General features: G+C 43.1%; 1 protein-coding gene across 9 annotated transcripts in view; it reads right to left on the bottom strand.

Annotated features, from left to right (window-relative positions):
• The window catches only part of SLC25A21 (solute carrier family 25 member 21), a 280,764-nt gene that overhangs the window by 43,721 nt on the left and 217,755 nt on the right, over nucleotides 1–19,288 (bottom strand). For all 9 annotated transcript variants that reach the window (XM_056546239.1, XM_056546245.1, XM_056546240.1 and 6 more), the window contains 3 exons: nucleotides 12,028–12,087; nucleotides 10,819–10,926; nucleotides 909–1,073 (listed from right to left, as the gene is read on the bottom strand). In XM_056546239.1, the coding sequence (XP_056402214.1) occupies nucleotides 909–1,073; nucleotides 10,819–10,926; nucleotides 12,028–12,087 (333 nt within the window). The remainder of the gene's footprint in view (nucleotides 1–908; nucleotides 1,074–10,818; nucleotides 10,927–12,027; nucleotides 12,088–19,288) is intronic.

Here is a 19,288-nt window from a genome sequence, read left to right as displayed (position 1 = left end):
CCACCCCTAGATATCTTCTCCCCTATCCAAAAGGACATAGACTTGCATTGAGGGGGCGTGGCTGTGATGTCACGACTCCCCCCCCCCCCCCTGCCCACTCCAAGCGTTTGGAACAAAATGCTCTGAACACTAGGGCAGCGGAGTACCCCTTTAAGTCCTTCACCAGTCCAATTCTGACACGGTTTTAACCAGCTGATGCACCATGTGACCTTCTCATAATCCTATAATACCGTATATACTTCTTCTAGTGAGCTTTCAATTGATTACAATCTGTCTGTTCAGTTAAATGGATTTTTAGATATTTTTTACTGTGAGCCTCTTCCGAACTATCACTGGAATGTTACCCGCAGTGACTTATACCATGAGGAGGTCATGTTAATAAGAACTTGTCAATGATGGGATGTATACAACACGGAACGGTTATGTTTTCATGAGGGAAAGGAAGAAACAGTTCTCAAGTCAAGGCAAAAATGATCCCCTAGCCTCCAGTTAAACACTCAGCTGCGAAAATACAATGAAAATGTTTGCAAAAGTGAGTTATGAGAAGGTTATAGGGGCACAAAACAGTATAAGAAACAACGTGGTAGAATATAAAAGAGACTGGCACATAACAGCTCCCCCGGTACATGATCACTCGACTATAGCTCATCCAGGGTAATGGGTGCCCGTCCTATCTATTATAGATGAATAGGGTAATGTGGCCGCTTCTTCCCTACTTTTCTACATGTAGGGGCCCCTATGGAACTCATACCCTTTAAAAGGAATAGTTCAGTTTTGCCTTGAATGTGACATGAGAATCAGGAGGTAGACAGATGCCAAATACATTATACATGACCAAATAGTAATGTTAAGATGATAAGGACCACTAAAAATATAATCTATGTTGTTATATGGCTTATAAATGGTACCTTATTAACTGGAAAAGCATTCTTCACATTGAAATAAAATCCAAAATAAACCATATTGAAGACTCCATGGCGACCCAAAGTGGCAGTGAGTCCTTTGTTGAGACCTCTCAATCCTATACCCTCTGTCTGGATCACATGGCGAGCCTGGGCAAAAGTGGATGGTTGCTGGAAGATAACAGAGGGGGTTAAAATCCAAGACAAGGTTGTTAAATGCATTACAGACCTTTTAAAAAATAAAATGGTTTTAAGATGGCGTAGGGCTGGGCGGTATACCGGTTCATACCGAATACCGAAATTTTTGGGCTGCACGATATGAATTTTTCCCATACCGCAATACCGGTTGGGCCCCTCCCCCTTGGGAATGAATTATCAGCCCAGCGCAGCGCTGTCCCCACATCGGGGAACTAATCATATGTGACCCGCCAGCGCTGTTCTGCTCCCCCCCTCCCCCCACCAAATCATGTGACCCGCCAGCGCTGTTCTGCTTCCCCCCCCCCACCAAATCATGTGACCCGCCAGCGCTGTTCTGCTCCCCCCCCAATTAATGATCAGCCCAGCGGGGTACTACTCACATGTGTCACCCGCACTGCCCTCCTCCTCTTTGTTGGGGGCCGCCGGCGCTGGAACTCACTGCACGCCAGTGGTCTCCAACCTGCGGACCTCCAGATGTTGCAAAACGGCCTATCACCTGCTGCAGCGATGTCCCGCCAGTGAGCCCACTGTCATGTAAGGAGCTCTGGCCGGCTTCTTACATGACAGTGCATTTAACTTATCACTGGCCGGGGCAGGACATCGCTGCGGCAGGTGATAGGCTGACGGTTCTCAGATGTTCCCGTCCCCAGCGTAAGGCCGACGTAGGGAAGTTAAAGTTTATTCTCTTTATCTTTTGCAGCCCGGGCATAGGGATACAGCGTACAGCAGTGGTCTCCAACCTGCGGACCTCCAGCTGTTGCAAAACTACAACTCCCAGCATGCTCGGACAGCCGTTGGCTGTCCGGGCATGCTGGGAGTTGTAGTTTGGCAACATCTGGAGGTCTGCAGGTTGGAGACCACTGGCGTACAGTATAGAGTTCCATTGCCGGCGGCCCCCAACAAAAAGGATGAGGGCAGTGGGTGACACATATGAGTAGTACCCCGCTGGGCTGACCATTAATTGGGGGGGGGGAGCTCTAAGATGGCGGCAATTATGTTTATTACATTAGGGTTAGAGGGGTTGAACTATGATGCATAAAAATCCATTTGCCGTCCTATGCTTTCCAAGTTTGGATATTTCTGGTCTCCTATTAAAGGGGTATTCCAGGGAAAAACTTTTTTTTTTTTTTTTAGATCACCTGGCTCCAGAAAGTTAAACAGATTTGTAAATGACTTCTATTAACACATCTCAATCCTTCCAGTACTTATCACCTGCTGAAGTTGAGTTGTTCTTTTCTTTCTGACAACATTGCTCTCTGCTGACACCTCTGCTTGTCTCAGGAACTGTCCGAAGCATTATAGGTTTGCTATGGGGATTTGCTCCTACTCTGGACAGTTCCTGAGACAAGCAGAGGCGTCAGCAGAGAGCACTGTTGTCAGACAGAAAAGAAAAACTCAACTTCAGCAGCTGATAACTACTGGAAGGATTAAGCTTTTATAATAGAAGTAATTTACAAATCTGTTTAACTTTCTGGAGACAGTTGATATATAGATAGATATAAAAAATTTTTTTTTTTCCTGGAATACCCCTTTATTGGTCCATCTCAGCACGGGCAGAAAAGGCATCACTGGAGTTCTCTAGTGTCTTACTACAAATCCCATAATGCAATTCCATGCTCACTTCTCTCCCTGGCTACAATCTCATTACATATTTAGAGTACCCCTCTATCTTACCACATGGTCCCAATATAGTATAGTGTGTAGCCAAAATTAGGATAGTGTCTTCAGGAGAACAGACAGCACTTGACCATTACCAGCGTTCTTACCTGCTGTGTACAGGGTTATAATGCACTATGTGCCGTAAACTAAAGTTCATGGAGGCACCATTCAGGAGGAAACGCCTAGCTATAATTACTACCATATGAGATAATAGTCCTGTAGAAATCGAGTTCCCATACAATCTGTGAGGTGGTATGGTGGTGCAAGGAAATGCGCAGGGATAGAAAGATAAATAATACATGTAAAAAAGATGTTCCTGCACTCACCACAATCCACCGATCACTATGAAGAAGCAGTTATGGAGGTTCGGGACTTGCACTGGGGCTAAGAGGCTATTACCGGTAGTTTCGTGCAACAGGTGCATTTTTTCCGGCCTCCAACGGAGGCTCAGAGGCTACAACCGGTAGTTTCGTGCAACAGGTGCATTTTTTCCGGCCTCCAACGGAGGCTCAGAGGCTACAACCGGTAGTTTCGTACAACAGGTGCATTTTTTCCGGCCTCCAACGGAGGCTCAGAGGCTACAACCGGTAGTTTCGTGCAACAGGTGCACTTCTTTCGGCCTCCGATGGAGGCCGGAAGAAGTGCACCTGTTGCACGAAACTACCGGTTGTAGCCTCTGAGTACCCGTGCAAGTCCCGAGCCTCCATGACAGCTTTTTCATAGCGATCGGTGGATTGCGGTGAGTGCAGGAACATCTTTTTTTATATTTATAATAATGCACAAGCCTACAGAACGTCAGTGTAACTATACAATACCAATGAGCTGTTCCTAGAAGATCTGGCCCTAGATATTTGTTCTGAGCTCCCCATCAGAAGTATGGAGCTACAACCACCATAGAAATATATTAAGTAAGCACTTAACTGAGCAGTGTACCCTTTGGTTTCTTACTGACTCTTCTAAGCTTTCTATGCAGTACTGAGTGTGCTGTGTATGGATTGATCGAAAGTCCTTAAAGGGGTATTCCATGTCAAAACTTTTTTTATATATCAACTGGCTCCGGAAAGATAAACAGATTTGTAAATGACTTCTATTAAAAAATCTTAATCCTTCCAATAGTTATTAGCTTCTGAAGTTGAGTTGTTGTTTTCTGTCTAACTGCTCTCTGATGACTCACGTCTCGGGAGCTGTGCAGTTCCTATGGGGATATTCTCCCATCATGCACAGCTCCCGGGACGTGACATCATCATTGAGCAGTTAGACAGAAAACTTCAGAAGCTAATAACTATTGGAAGGATTAAGATTTTTTAATAGAAGTAATTTACAAATCTGTTTAACTTTCCGGAGCCAGTTGATATGTATAAAATAAAGGTTTTGCCTGGAATACCCCTTTAAGACTATTAATCCTTGCATTAAACATTAGGCCCTCTGAAAGAGCCAATCAGAGATAAATGGGAATGGTGCTGAGCTGAATGCTTTTGTCCATTAGTTTTGTCCATCAGTGAGGGTTTCAACACTTGAACCACCAGTATTCAAAACCCAAATCCCTTAAAGGGGTACTCCACTGGAAAACATATATATATATATATATATATATATATATATATATAAACTGGTGTCAGAAAGTTAAACAGATTTGTAAATTACTTCTATTACAAAATCTTAGTCCTTTCAGTACTTATCAGCTGTTGTATGATTGACAGGAAGCTCTTTTCTTTCTTTCTGACCACAGTGCTCTCTGCTGACACCTGTCTGTCTGTCTCAGGAACTGTCCGAAGCAGGATAGGTTTGCTATGGGGATTTGCTCCTGCTCTAAACAGTTCCTGACATGGGCAGAGGTGTCAGCAGAGAGCACTGTGGTCAGACAGAAAGGAAATTCAAAAAGAAAAGAACTTCCTCTGGAGCATACAGCAACTTATAAGTACTGGAAGGATTAAGATTTTTAAATAGAAGTAATATACAAATATGTTTAACTTTCCAGCACCAGTTAATTAAAAAAAAAAAAAAAAAAAAGGAGGAGTACCCCTTTAACCCAAGACTACAATATACTCAGTCCTTATCCCTACAGAGTAAATGGATTTTCCTGTAGAACACACACACCAAGCAGCACATGCTTTGTTGAGTTTGTTCCTTAGAACATAAAGCCTGTTCCTCCTTGACACTTGAAGGACAGGAGAAGACAGAAGATCTAAAAGATTGACTGATGAAGGAATGTAGAATGCTGGAATCAGAATTGTCAGTCAAGAAGTAAAGATGAAGATCATTTTTAGTTGAAAAGTTAAGACAATAGAATATAGAGGATGAGGGTTTCTCAGTGGTCAACTGCAGATATTATTATCCCTGTACATTCGAAATTAATCTAGTAAGGTGGGCAACAGGCCTAACACTAAGGCTTCTTTCACACTAGCAAATTCCTCCGTTTAGCAAGTTCCGTCGCTAGTTCCGTCCTAAAATCAGCTGTCACCGACAGTAACCAAATCCTATACGTCCGTTAGAAAATCCAATTATAGTCTATGGGATTTTTCTAATATCCGTTTTAATCCATTATAGTCCATTCATGAACTATTTTCTTCCGTACTATCTTCGGTCACAAAATAACGTCCGTTATCAATAACAGACTATAATGGGTTAAAACACATATTAGAATAATCCCATAGACTATAATGAGATTTTCTAGCGGACGTATAGGATTTGGTTACTGCCGGTGACAGTCGATTTTAGGACGGAACTAATTTGCTAGTGTGAAAGAAGCCTAAGAAGCAAATAGGAAATTGGACAGGTCCACACTTCGATAATAGCATTCAAATTACTAAAGTGCAATAATACAACCGCAATGTTGAAACGCGTTGGAGCTTTAGATTCCTCATGTATAGGGCAGCACAGTGGTTTAAATCCAACCAAGGACAACATCTGCAAAGAGTTTGTGTGTTTTCCCTGTGTTTGCGTGGGTTTCCTCTTACATTCCAAGAACACACTGAAGGTGAATTTAAAGAGCAGTGCTGATCAATGCTATGCTAAAAAGCAGTAAACTAAAAAAATAATATTTTTTTGATCAATGTAAATAAGCCCCTCCCCTTATAAAATTTTGAACCACCCCCTTTTCCAAAAAAAATAAATAAATAAAAATGTAAACAAAAATAGACATAATTATATGTCGTATCCCCACAAGTTTAAACATCCCCACTATCAAAATATAATGTTAATAAACTAGCACGGTGATTGGCCTAAGTGTAAAAAAATATATATATATCCAAGTCCAAAAAAACTTAAAATATCCAAGTCCATAAAAAGTCCAGAATTGCTAATTTTTAATCACTTCACATGCCAAATAAAAAAAAAATAAAAAAAATAAAAAGTGATCAAAAAGTCCAATTTAAACAAAATGGAACTGATAAAAACTAAAGATCATGATGTAAAAAATGATCCCTCAAAAAGCCCCATATAAGGAAAAATTACCGTATATGGGGCACACCTATTTTCTTCCAAAAAGTTATAATTTCTTTAAAGTAGTAAAATAAAACAAAACCTATGTTTTGCCACGACTAAGAGCCAGTACAGGCTCGAAACGCGTCGGTTTCCCTTCCTTCTTTTTATTTTCTACCATGGATATCCTCTGTTTTTAACATGCTACATTAAAGGTGAAGTTTTAATTTTCTAATTGGACTTTTTGGAGCAGCTGGAGGCCCACCCCTGCACGTGTGCTTTTTTTCTTCCATTGTTCTCCGGGACACGGCCCGCATCCTGCCTGCCTTGCTCTCCTGCAACTACGGAGCTCCTGCATCCAATACCGCACAGTGGTGAGCTGAATCCCCTCTTTTTCTTCTTTTTTGCAGGTTTACCATATGCCTTATTATGTTCCCAGTGGATTGGACACAGTCTGATTGTCCCTACATTCAGTCCATGTCCTGAACATACCGTATTTTTCGTCCTATAGGACGCACCGGCGTATAAGACGCACCCAACTTTTAGGGGCAAAATCTAAAAAAATAAAGATTTTGAACCCAATAGTGGTCTTCAACCTGCGAACCTCCAGATGTTGCAAAACTACAACTCCCAGCATGCCCGGACAGCCGTTGGCTGTCCGGGCATGCTGGGAGTTGCAGTTTTGCAACATCGGGAGGTCCGCAGATTGAAGACCACTGCATAGGAGGTAATACTCACGTGTCCCCGCCGCTCCGGACCCGTCACCGCTGCCCTGGATGTCGCTCCATCGCTGTCGCCGTGTCCCAGTCGCTCCGGAACGTCTCTGCTGCCGGCCGGGTATCCTCGCTCTCCGTCGCCGCCATCACGTCGTTACGCACGCCGACGCACGTACGCGACAACGTGATGACGAGGAAGGAGAGTGCCGACATACAGGAGATCCCTGAACGGAGAAGACACCGAGGAGGCAGGTAAGATCCCTCCCGGTGTCCTGTAAGCACTAACCCGGCTATTCAGTCGGGCTGTTCGGGACCGCCGTGGTGAAATCGCGGCGGTCCCAAATAGCCTGACTGAACAGCCGGGTTAGTATCACTTTCCCTTCGCCGCGTCTGAAGGGTTAATACAGGGCATCACCGCGATTGGTGATGTCCTGTATTAGCCGCGGGTCCCTGCCGTTGATGGCCGCAGGGACCGCCGCGATAGGGGTGTATTCGCCGTATAAGACGCACCGACTTTTTCCCCCCCAGTTTTGGGGAAGAAAAAGTGCGTCTTATACGGCGAAAAATACGGTATATAATTTATCCAAAGATGTTTAGAAATAGCTGCTGGCACTGATATAACACAGGCTGAGCTACAGAGCAAAAAGTCTTTTTATGCAGTGATGCGTGCACAGGATGAGTGTGGTGCCGGGGTGTTGCAATGGTGTAGCAGGGTCTGGTGGTATTAACCCTGTGGGGTAAGGTGTTCTTAACCCCTGATTAGTCGTGACGCCAGGATGTGGTTTTTTCGGTATAAGGCCCTGCAGGCAGGCAATAAAGGAATGTCCACAGCAGGAATTGTGAAAATAACTGGAACTTTTACTTGGAATTCTTATTAAACAGTCTTTACAAATATGCATTTTCTCTAGAGGCAACCGGGATGCAGGATACCTCACAGGCTTGCTGGGACTTGTAGTATTGAGAGGATTTATGCAGGCCAGTGTGCTACTAATATTATACTTGAGTTGAGTAGTAGTCACTCGAATTGTAGACAGAGCTTGATAACTCACGTTTTGAAGTGGCTGCAGGTTCTTTAGGCTTTGGCCTAGATGAGATGAATTTAGTAGGTGCAGAGATTGTGCTTGCTTTGTAACCAGGAACTAAGAGAAAAGAGAGCTAACAGAGACTACAGCCCCTTATATACTAGGGGTCTGGACTAAAGCTAAGCCTGTGGTTGCTAAGCCTGTGGTTCCTGTGCCCATGGCCCATGTGCACATGACAGTGGTTCACATGACTAACCTCTATACATTTGTACAACTTTATGTATAATGAACAATATGTACAGAAGGTGCTCCGTCCAGATAGAAAAAAGGCAATCTCAGATGAACACAAACTAAAGAAAGATCGGGGGCACTCACGATTACAGTGATCAGGTACTGCTTCTTTATTCATACGGTGCAGTTAAAAGCATAGTCCAGCGGGACGCCAGGCAGAGTGTGAGGCAACAATAGGTATTTCGTACCGCTCCCGGGACACTTCTTCAGGTTGCCTGCCGAACTATGCTTTTAACCACACCGTATGAATAAAGAAGCAGTACCTGATCACCGTAATCGTGAATGCCCCCGGTCTTTCTTTCGTTTGTGTTCATATATAATTTATGAGTGGGACTTGTCTGCTTTTCTTTTGACTTCCACACAAAGTATGAATTCTGAAAATTGATCAAATGTAGTTGATGTAGGCCTGTTGGGAACACATTGGGGGGATTTATCAAAACCTGTGTAGAGAAAGAATGGAATCAGATTGCTTCTTTCATTTTTCACAGGTCTCTTCAAAAATGAAAGAAGCAATCTGATTGGTTGCCATGGGCATCTACACCACTCTTCCTCTGCACAGGTTTTGATAAATCTCCCCCATTATGTTGTAAGTCAGCAAACCTATTTGAGAACTTTATAACATATATTGGCAATATGTAAAGAAATCAAGATGTAAATGGGTCATTATACCATGATCCTATTAAAGGGGTATTCCGGGTTTATACTTCTTATGCCCTATCCAAAGGATAAGGGATAAGATGTATGATCGCAGGGGTCCTGCTGCTGGGGACCCCTGCGATCTCTGTGCAGCCCCCAGCATTCTGTGCTAGGCGCAGCCTCCGAGACGGGGATGTGACGTCACGGCACGGCCATGCCCCCTAGTGACGTCACGCCACACCCCCTTCATTTATGTCTATGAGAGGGGGCGTGTCTGCCATCACGCCCCCTCCCATAGACATGAATGGAAAGGGAGTGGTGTGACGTCACTAGGGGGCATGGCCGTGACGTCGCGTCCGCGTCTCGGAGTCTGCGCCTGGTACAGAATGCCGGGGCTGCACAGAGAGCGCAGGGGTCCCCAGCGGCGGGAACCCTGCAATCATACATCTTATTCCCTATCCTTTGGATAGGGGATAAGATGTATAAACTCGGAATACCCCTTTAAATTTCATTTATGGTGCCTTATATGGTCATGTCCAGCAGTGAATGTGACTGGTTGAAGTCTGCCCTGAATAAGTCTACAAGGTCCACCAAATAGACTCGGAACAGATAGAAAACCCCCTTGGACTCTCTTCAAGAAAATATATTTTCCTCTATACTGGAGTTATGACACTAAAACATTAATACTGTCTAACAATAAAGTAAAGAGAATATATAACTAGCTATCATTGACTTCAACTCATATAAGAGCATCAAAACATTTTTAACACTGTGATTTCCCCAGGGATCTATCCTTAAGTTTTGCTTGGTGCGGCCTGGGTACGAAGCATTTTTTCATTTGGCCTGAGTTGGAGTGATTTTACCTTTTTAAGTAAAAAAGGAATCTTCAACAACTACAGCCTCAGGATGATGAAAAAGGGCTATTTGGACTATGTAGCCATGGGCAGGGCAATGTACACAGCCATCCTTTAGCTCAGGGAGAGAACTACCATATACTTGGAGCAAATCTCATACTAGAGCAAAACTGACCTGTCTATCCCAATGCAACATTTTCATGACAGATCCAATTGGTAACTGTATAAGGATCCCAATTGGGCAAGTTCCACAACTATGAATGAGCATACAGAACAAACATGGACTGGATAAGCAGCTGGAGTACCTGAGATGAATGGTTAAAGATATCAGTAGATATGCCGAATATATAATGTTCTCAAGAGCTTTAAAGGTGAGACACTAATGCCACAAATATTTTATATCAAGTTTTTATTAACATTTTAAGTCCAGAATCTATCTAGACCCTTTCTGTCACACTCGTGCCTTTTCTGGGTTCCAGTAGTTCCGTTTCCACCGGTGTTTCCAACTCCAAAAGAAGTTGTTCTTTATCCTGACAAAGCCCCTTAACTGTGACGCTCCTAAACCTATCAGAGGGTGTGGAACCTGGTCCAATAGCATTCGGTCCTGGTGTCCACGCCTCTCTAAGGCTGACTATTTATACTCTACCCCAGTGTTCCTTGCCTGGAATATTCGATTCCTCCTTGTTACAACTGCATTTATTCTTGGCTTGTTCTCCGACTACTCTTTTTGCTTACCGTGTCTGTACTGTGTCACTATCTCTGTTACCGACCCAGCTAGATTGACATTGTTTATACATTTATTTTGTGCTTTCGGTGTATGATCTCTTTGCTGTTGAGTTTGTTGTTAACCCATTGTGTCCTGACCTGATCCCCGACTTTTGTACTGTGTTGTTTCATTACTTTGACATTGCTACGCCCAGCACGTTTGTAGGGCAGGGACCAGAACCGTGGATGGAACCATCCAATTTAGGAGGTTGTTTCCTCAAAAGACAGGGACAGAGGTTTGGGCGAGCTTAGGGCAACACTTATCCCCTCCCAATGTGACATTTCCTCTGATACCAACATATACACAATCTTAAATAGTATTTCAGATATAAAAATCTCAACCTCTCTCTCTTACCTGAGCGTACACATTGCGATTAGCTTGTAGACTAACTTTTACCACTTCAAAAGGATTTACTACCACGGCTTCTGTTAATCCAGATCCAAGCCCAGCAATTGCAAAAACCTATAAAAGGAGGCAGTATGTACAAATACATTATAGAAAAATATAAACTAATATTCAAATTCCTAGAATTATATTATGATGGTGCCCGTGATCTAAATCTAAATATAGTCTCAGTATGCTACCATATACTGAGTACTTGCACTGAAATAATACTTTAGGTGTATTTCCTGATTTTTTTTTTCAAGGATTCCAAAGCACAGGGAGCCACACATTTGAGTCCTGCAAAAAAAAAAAATTCTATGTTTGGAAATAGACCAAACATAGTTACTACTTGGACTACACTTGGCCCATTGAAATCAATAATTCTGGCAAAGGTCTGCCACAGTACATGTCATCACATCATTCTGTATGTATGAATTGACAAGAATGGAAGTGATTTGTATTATCAGTCACAACCACCAGTACAGACAAGGTGCCGTGCCTGTCTAAACAAAGAGGATGCAGATTTCTTAAACAGAGAAATATTACTCTGGAATACCCCTTTAACAGCAGGGGATTCCAGGGGGTCATGTCACCATTGATTAGGTAATGATGGTCTACTCCTTTAAGGGTCTATTCACATGTACAGTATTCTGCGCAGATTTAATGCGCGGGATTTCATGCTGTGTTCAGTCATTCAGTTTACATTGAAATCTGCAACAATAAATCCTGCGCATCAAATCTGCGCCGAATACTGTACGTGTGAATAGACCATAAAGGGGTTTTCCCATCTGATAAAGTGACGACATATAACAAGGATATGCCATTACTTGGTGAATGATGGGGGCCTGATCTCTGGAACCCAGACCAGCTGTGAGCAGGAAGGGGACACAACACTAGGGCAGCTCTGCATCCCCTTCTCAGTGTTTCTTACTGGGGTTGCTCTCTATCCACCAAGCTCTGCAAGTAACTACAGCCTGTCCCATTCACATGAATGCAAATGCAATTCCCTGCATAGCCATTGGGCTTCTATGCAAGGGAAAACCAGAGAATGTGGCATCGGTGGATGTCCTGATCACAGATCATAGCTTATCCCTACAGTACAGGACAATTATGGCACTGCATGAATCAGGTACCATTAGACATAAAAGAATCTGGTATTGAGACAATTGTGCAACTCACCCATGCATCAGGCAAAGTCAATGGAGAGAGCAGCTTTTTGTATTGTTCAAAGGTGAAAAACTAGAAAAAAAAAAGAATATCATCATATATTCGGATGATAAAATACTATATATATATATATATATATATATATATATATATATATATATATATATATATATATACATATATACACACACATATATACATATATATACACACATACACACAAACACTTTTTAAAAAGGAAGGATTTTGGACCGTTTTACAGGCGCTTTATGTCCCCAAAATAACAGCAAAAATACATTGTATGAACATGGCCTCAAGACCTAACCGTTTTTCTTACAAGTGTACCAATCATTTACTATTATTACTATGAAATCGTCAGTGCAGGGCTCACAGCTTATGTTTTAAGGCGTTGTAAGTTAACGAAAGATAGTCCTTAGATTGAGTCTTCCAACTATTAGGCAAGGAGGGTCACTGACTTAAAAGGGTATTCCAGGATTTTTTTATCTGACTATTCTACAGGGGCTGTAAAGTTAGTGTTGTTCATAATATAGTGTCTGTACCTGTGTTTGACAGTGGTCTCTTAATTCTTCTGTAATTTTTGCCACAATGTTTATTTTTAACGGCATACAAAGAGAGTCTCAGGTTTTCCCAGGTTGAAGTGCGGCCAAGACATTACATCACTAGTCAGGTGATGAAAGGGAGTCTGTCTGCTTCAATGGGTGGAGCGACCGCTGGGTGGGAGGGAGAACATTCTGCAGGGACTGCAGTTTTGCAATGGTTAGAAAACACTGATCTGTTGCATTGAAGGGAGCTCAGCTGTGCTGTGGCTGATGTGTGGGAGGGAGAAAAGTGACCTCACACTTACAAACAAGGAATCCTGGGACTTGTAGTTGGAGGGAGGGAACTCCAACAGGAAATAGCCATTTCACAAAAAGATAGCAGCAATATTGTAGTGGACATAGCCATTTAGCTCCAAGACAAGCACAGATCCTTCCTAAGCATGTCCATTACTGTCTGCCAGGTAAGTGCAACAATCACCTTATGGCGGATAACTCCATTGAGGACCTGAGATGTTTGTGTGTTTCATAAGCATCGAATTGATTTCAATAAATAAGACGTAATACTTAATAGCAAAAAGAATAAGAGAATAAACGGAGCACTCACGTTCTTGACCTGTATCCAAAGGCTGGGAAAGCAGACTTCAAACGCGGTCTTCCATAGTGGGGAGGCGGTAGATGGTACGGGGGGAGTCTAAGACGCCGGCCACGGACCGTATCACGCCCACTGGCGCTTCGTCAGGCCGTGATACATGGCATCTTAGACTCCCCCCGTACCATCTACCGCCTCCCCGCTATGGAAGACCGCGTTTGAAGTCTGCTTTCCCAGCCTTTGGATACAGGTCGAGAATGTGAGTGCTCCGTTTATTCTTTTTGCTATATTTTACACAGAACTTTACAACGAGAGCACCTCTAGACAGTCTTTTTTGGTTTCCTCTAGCCAATACAGGGTCTGGCTCATTAGCAACACCTGTTTCATTTTGCGTTTCAGCTCACACAGTGCGGTTTTCTTTTGTACCGGTGCCGTTTACCCCTTATTTTGTTTTGCTCTATTTTTCTTCTCTATTGGATGTAAGATGTAATACTATTTCACCTGTAGAAGTCCAAGGTTACCTCAGAGATTACAGCTGATCGCCAGTGATCAGAACAAAAAAAAACTGCCCAGAATGGACATCCCATTGAAGACGTAGGGGAACCTAAAATTTTACATTTCACTTCGCGTGTGACAGGAAGTCAGGGCTTTGGAAATATGTACATACGATGAAGCTATATTCTCGAATCAGCACCGAGAAAGTGATAAATGGCAAACGGCACATAGTTTCTGTTTATTAACCACTAATACATTAACTTCTAACCAAATACTAAGGGAAAGAGAGAGAGAAAGAGCGAGCGAGCACTCAGGAAATGTAAAGTTGGCTGAATGTTTGAGTTTGCTGTTAAAGGTTGTTTTGCTTTGGTATAATGCTGTGTGATGAGTGATGTGCGGTCACGTGTGCCTGCGAGTGCTGAGATATTCATACAAGAGAATATTCGAGATGTCAGTATGTAAACATTGTGCACTTAAAACTCATACAGTACTGAGATTTCTTCTCAAAGAAGCAATGCAGAGGTCAACCCCCGGCCTGAACCAGCGTTGGAAGGTAGAAGTGGGCCTCTAACTTAAGTGTCGCTTCATTGTTATCGGACTCCTAAACACAATAAACTGCATTCGGCTTAGGCGCTGTTCACATCACGATTTTGATATCTTTCAAGCAAATACTTTTTTATGCAAAGAAACTGCACTGAAATGCATAGCTCGATATACCCATAGGGGGAGATTTATCAAAACCTGTACAGAGGAAGAGTGGTGCAGTTGCCCATAGCAACCAATCAGATTGCTTCTTTCCTTTTCCACAGGCCTCTAAAGAGGCCTGTGGAAAATGAAAGAAGCAATCTGATTGGTTGCTATGGGCAACTGCACCACTCTTCCTCTGCACAGGTTTTGATAAATCTCCCCCATAGACTTTAATTAGTAAAACATTGTGCAAAAGTTTATACTTCCGACTACACAACACTTTCTTTAGGTTTACATGCAATGTATTTTGAGGAATGAAATAGCGTAGCGGACCATGCTTGTCTGTCCTTCTTTAAAGGGGAACTCTGGTGAAAAACAATATTTTTTTTAAGTCAACTGGTGCAAGAAAGTTAAACAGATTTGTACATTCTTTCTATTAAAATATCTTGACCCTTCCAGTATTTATTAGCTGCTGTATTCTCCAGAGAAAGTTCTTTTCTTTTTGAATTTCTTTTCTGTCTGACCACAGTGCTCTCTGCTGACACCGCTGTCCATGTCAGGAACTGTCCAGAGCAGGAGATGTTTGCTATGGGGATTTGCTCCTACTCTGGACAGAGGTGTCAGCAGAGAGCACTGTGGTCAGACAGAAAAGTAATTCAAAAAGAAAAGAACTTCCTGTGGAGCATATAGCCGCTGATAAGTACAGGAGGGATCATGTTTTTTTTAAATAGAAGTAATTTACAAATCTCTAACTTTCTGGCACCAGTTGATATGGGGAAAAAAAATTAAAAGTTTTCCATCAGAGTACCCCTTTAAAACCTAATGACTGACATTTATATATATATATATATATATATATATATATATATATATATACACACACTGTATATTTAACTCAATGGGAAATGTAAGGCTAATACTTGTAAAGTATCTATTTTCTCATTTCAGGAACTTGAGGGGAAAAAAAAGAAAAATGTGCTATCCTTTTCTCTGACACACCCCAGGAAACTTTCATTTTCAACGACAAAACTTTACTTAAAAAGAAAAAGACATTTAAAGTAAAAATAAATGGAAATACATTAAAACAGCTATATATTTACTATTCAAATTTTTTATTATTATTCTTTTTTTTTTTAATTGCAAGCATTTGTCGTGCTGAAAACGCCCCCCTCGGCTTATACTCGAGTGAACTCTCCGCCTGTCAATCCCTTCTCAGTGGTCTTCAACCTGTGGACCTCCAGATGTTGCAAAACTACAACTCCCAGCATGCCCGGACAGCCATCGGCTGTCCGGGCATGCTGGGAGTTGTAGTTTTGAAACCTCTGGAGGTCCGCAGGTTGAAGACCACTATCATCCAGTCCCCCCCTTTAGTTTTCTACTCACCTCCCCTCAGTGGGAAGGAAGGGTGAGCTGGTCCGGGCCATCTATGCTGCAGGGACCGTCCGGTGGGGAGGGTTAGTCGTTCCGGGCTGTCAATTTTCACCGGGGGGGCCCTCTTCTCCGCACTCCGAGCCTGCCCCGGACTAGTAACATTGCCTTGACAACGAAGCACAGGGACGCGCATGAAAACAAAAGAGGGGGTCTGGATGATGACGAAGGCCACAGTGGTCTTCAACATGCGGACCTCCAGATGTTTCAAAACTACAACTCCCAGCATGCCCGGACAGCCGATGGCTGTCTGGGCATGCTGGGAGTTGTGGTTTTGCAACATATGGAGGTCCGCAGGTTGAAGACCACTGATGAAGGGATTGACAGGCGGTGATGATGAAGAGGGGGATAATGACGGGGGTCTGGATGATTACATGGGGGGATGATTTATTTCCCACCCTAGGCTTGTATTCGAGTCAATAACTTTTCCTGGGTATTTGGAGTGAAATTAGGGGCCTCGGCTTATATTCGGGTCGGCTTATACTTGAGTATATACGGTATATGTGCATGAAAATTGAACAGTTCCTTATACAGAAAGTGGTTGATAAAGTCAGTGTGATAAGGTGGTCATACACCCTCAACAACCTCTCACATACTGGTAAACATTCATATGGTCTCAGAGAGAAGAGGGATAAGTTGCTGACAAACTCATCTGGTGGTGGTTTATCTAGTTGAGAACAAAAGGATCAGGCAGTTGAAATTCAACATGTCCAATCCTTCTCTCCCCTTATGAAAGTTTGTGTATGGGGCTGTATGGCAGTGCATAAAGGCTGTGTCGCTCTTAAAGGGGTTATCCAGGAAAAAAAAAATTTTTTTATATATCAACTGGCTCCAGAAAGTTAAACAGATTTGTATATTACTTCTATAAAAAAAAATCTTAATCCTTTCAGTACTTATAAGCTGCTGAAGTTGAGTTGTTCTTTTCTGTCTAAGTGCTCTCTGATGGCACCTGTCTCTGGAATTTTCCAGAGTAGAAGCAAATCCCCATAGCAAACCTCTTCTACTCTCTGCAGTTCCCGAGACAAGCAGAGATATCAGCAGAGAGCACTGATGTCAGACAGAAAAGAACAGCTCAACTTCAGCAGCTGATAATTATTGGAAGGATTAAGATTTTTTTAATAGAAGTAATTTACAAATCACCCAATAGTAATAAACAAAGGACAAAGGTGCCCTGCACTCACCGCTATAATCCAGGTACTCCTGCTCCCATCTCGGGTCACGGCTCTGACACGGAGGACTCGGACAGTGGAGCGCTCAGAGGAGACTGCCGGCGGTTTCACGCATAGGAATGCACTTCATTGGACAGTAGAGCGCTCAGAGGCGACTGCCGGCGGTTTCACGCATAGGAATGCGCTTCATCGGACAGTGGAGCGCTCAGAGGCGACTGTCGGCGGTTTCACGCATAGGAATGCGCTTCATCGGACAGTGGAGCGCTCAGAGGCGACTGCCGGCGGTTTCACGCATAGGAATGCGCTTCATCAGGCCAGAGGCCGGATGAAGCGCATTCCTATGCGTGAAACCGCCGACAGTCGCCTCTGAGCGCTCCACTGTCCGAGTCCTCCGTGTCAGAGCCATGACCCGAGATGGGAGCAGGAGTACCTGGATTATAGCGGTGAGTGCAGGGCACATTTGCCCTTTGTTTATTACTATTCGGTGATTGTTGTTTTCACTGTCCTAGCACCTCCGCTGCCAGGGTTGGGTTTCCAGATCTTTGGGACGTCATTTCCATCTCGTGGTTTCAGGAGGTTTAAGGTACCGGTGCTACTACCTTTTCCTTTGTTACTATTAATTTACAAATCAGCTTAACTTTCTGGAGCCAGTTGAGATATATATATATATATATATAAAATTCCTGGAATACCCCTTTAAGTAAACAGGTACCATCAGGTCCGTATGAACAAATATATTCACTTCCATACAAAATGTGACGCATCATGCCACAATTACAAAACCCATGGGAACCCTATTACAGCTCCGTACATGACAGAGTTGTATAATGGCCCTGTGCATGAGAGTCAACTGCTGGTATGTGTAGCAAAAAAAGAAATATTCTCACATTTCTGGCTTTGCAAATACAGCTGTTGTAAAAAGCAAACATGCTTTACAGCATTAAGTGTTGACTTAAATACAATATGAAATCAGAACAGTAAACTGAACAGATAAAGCCACTATATTTCATAAAGGGGTTGTCTGGTTTAGCTAATGGCAGGGAGTGTCTTGGTCAGGATCCTCATAAATTAGCCAGAGCGGCTAGAAAGAACATCTCTTGTAGAGATGAGCGAACTTACAGTAAATTCGATTCGTCACGAACTTCTCGACTCGGCAGTGGATGACTTATTCTGCATAAATTAGTTTAGCATTCAGGTGCTCCGGTGGGCTGGAAAAGGTGGATACAGTCCTAGGAAAGAGTCTCCTAGGACTGTATCCACCTTTTCCAGCCCACGGGAGCACCTGAAAGCTGAACTCATTTATGCAGGATAAGTCATCAACTGCCGAGCCGAGAAGTTCGTGACAAATCGAATTTACTGTAAATTCGCTCATCTCTAATCTCTAGCACTGGACCCAACACATCTACACCTTACACAGATAGGTCAGTGATTTTCCAGGGAACACTTGCAATGCACTACTTTCCCTGCTGAGGCGCACTTCCTTTTAAAAAAAGGCTACAGATGACTTGCGCTAGGTTTGTAACTTCTATTTAATTTTACAACTGTGCCCCAGAATGTAAAGCAAGAATGTGGATCGAGTAAGTGTATGTAAATATTCCAAATAATAGGATAACACGTAAACCTCCCCATCCATAGTCAATCCTGGTCTGATTAAATGGGTACGCCAGGAAACTAAAGCCATAGCCATTCGAGGGGGCACTCCCTCCGTCTGGGGAAGAAAAAGATTAGTCTCAAGGGGCGACACGCCTTCTTTACCATGAGAACTGTGAACTTATGGAACGGTCTACCTCAGGAACTGGTCACAGCAGGAAAAATTAACAGCTTTAAAACAGGATTAGATACATTCCTGGAACAAAATAACATTAATGCTTATGAAGAAATATAAAATCCCATCCCTTCCCCCAATATCCCACCACACCCCTACCCTTCAATTTCCTGGTTGAACTTGATGGACGCATGTCTTTTTTCAACCGTACTAACTATGTAACTATGTAGCCCATCCTTTCCCTCTCATGAACCTATTTAATTGACTAAATATCATTTATTAGCTTTATAGAGCAGTTTCCCCTCTTTGGTTGTCACTTACATGCATGAAGTGTGTGAATGACATCATCCAGCCATCCACTCTTACTCTGTCCAAATCCCTTTCTGAAAGCAGCCTCCCCCCTCCTGAGAGACACAGACCATGTGGTTTCTGCCTTGCACTGATGAGTCATGCCCTCTGCAGTCCTGAGAACTTGGAGGTGTGTGTAGCCTTAGCCAATCAGACACTGAACCTCTCTCTGCTGCTCAGAGCAGGAGGGTAGGGGCCGCTCTCAGAAAGTGAGCTGGCTGGCAGAGCAGAG

This window comes from Hyla sarda, chromosome 11 (assembly GCF_029499605.1).
Source record: "Hyla sarda isolate aHylSar1 chromosome 11, aHylSar1.hap1, whole genome shotgun sequence".
NCBI lineage: Eukaryota > Metazoa > Chordata > Amphibia > Anura > Hylidae > Hyla > Hyla sarda.
Note: the sequence above shows the minus strand (reverse complement) of the source record. Positions and strands in the feature narration are given on the sequence as shown.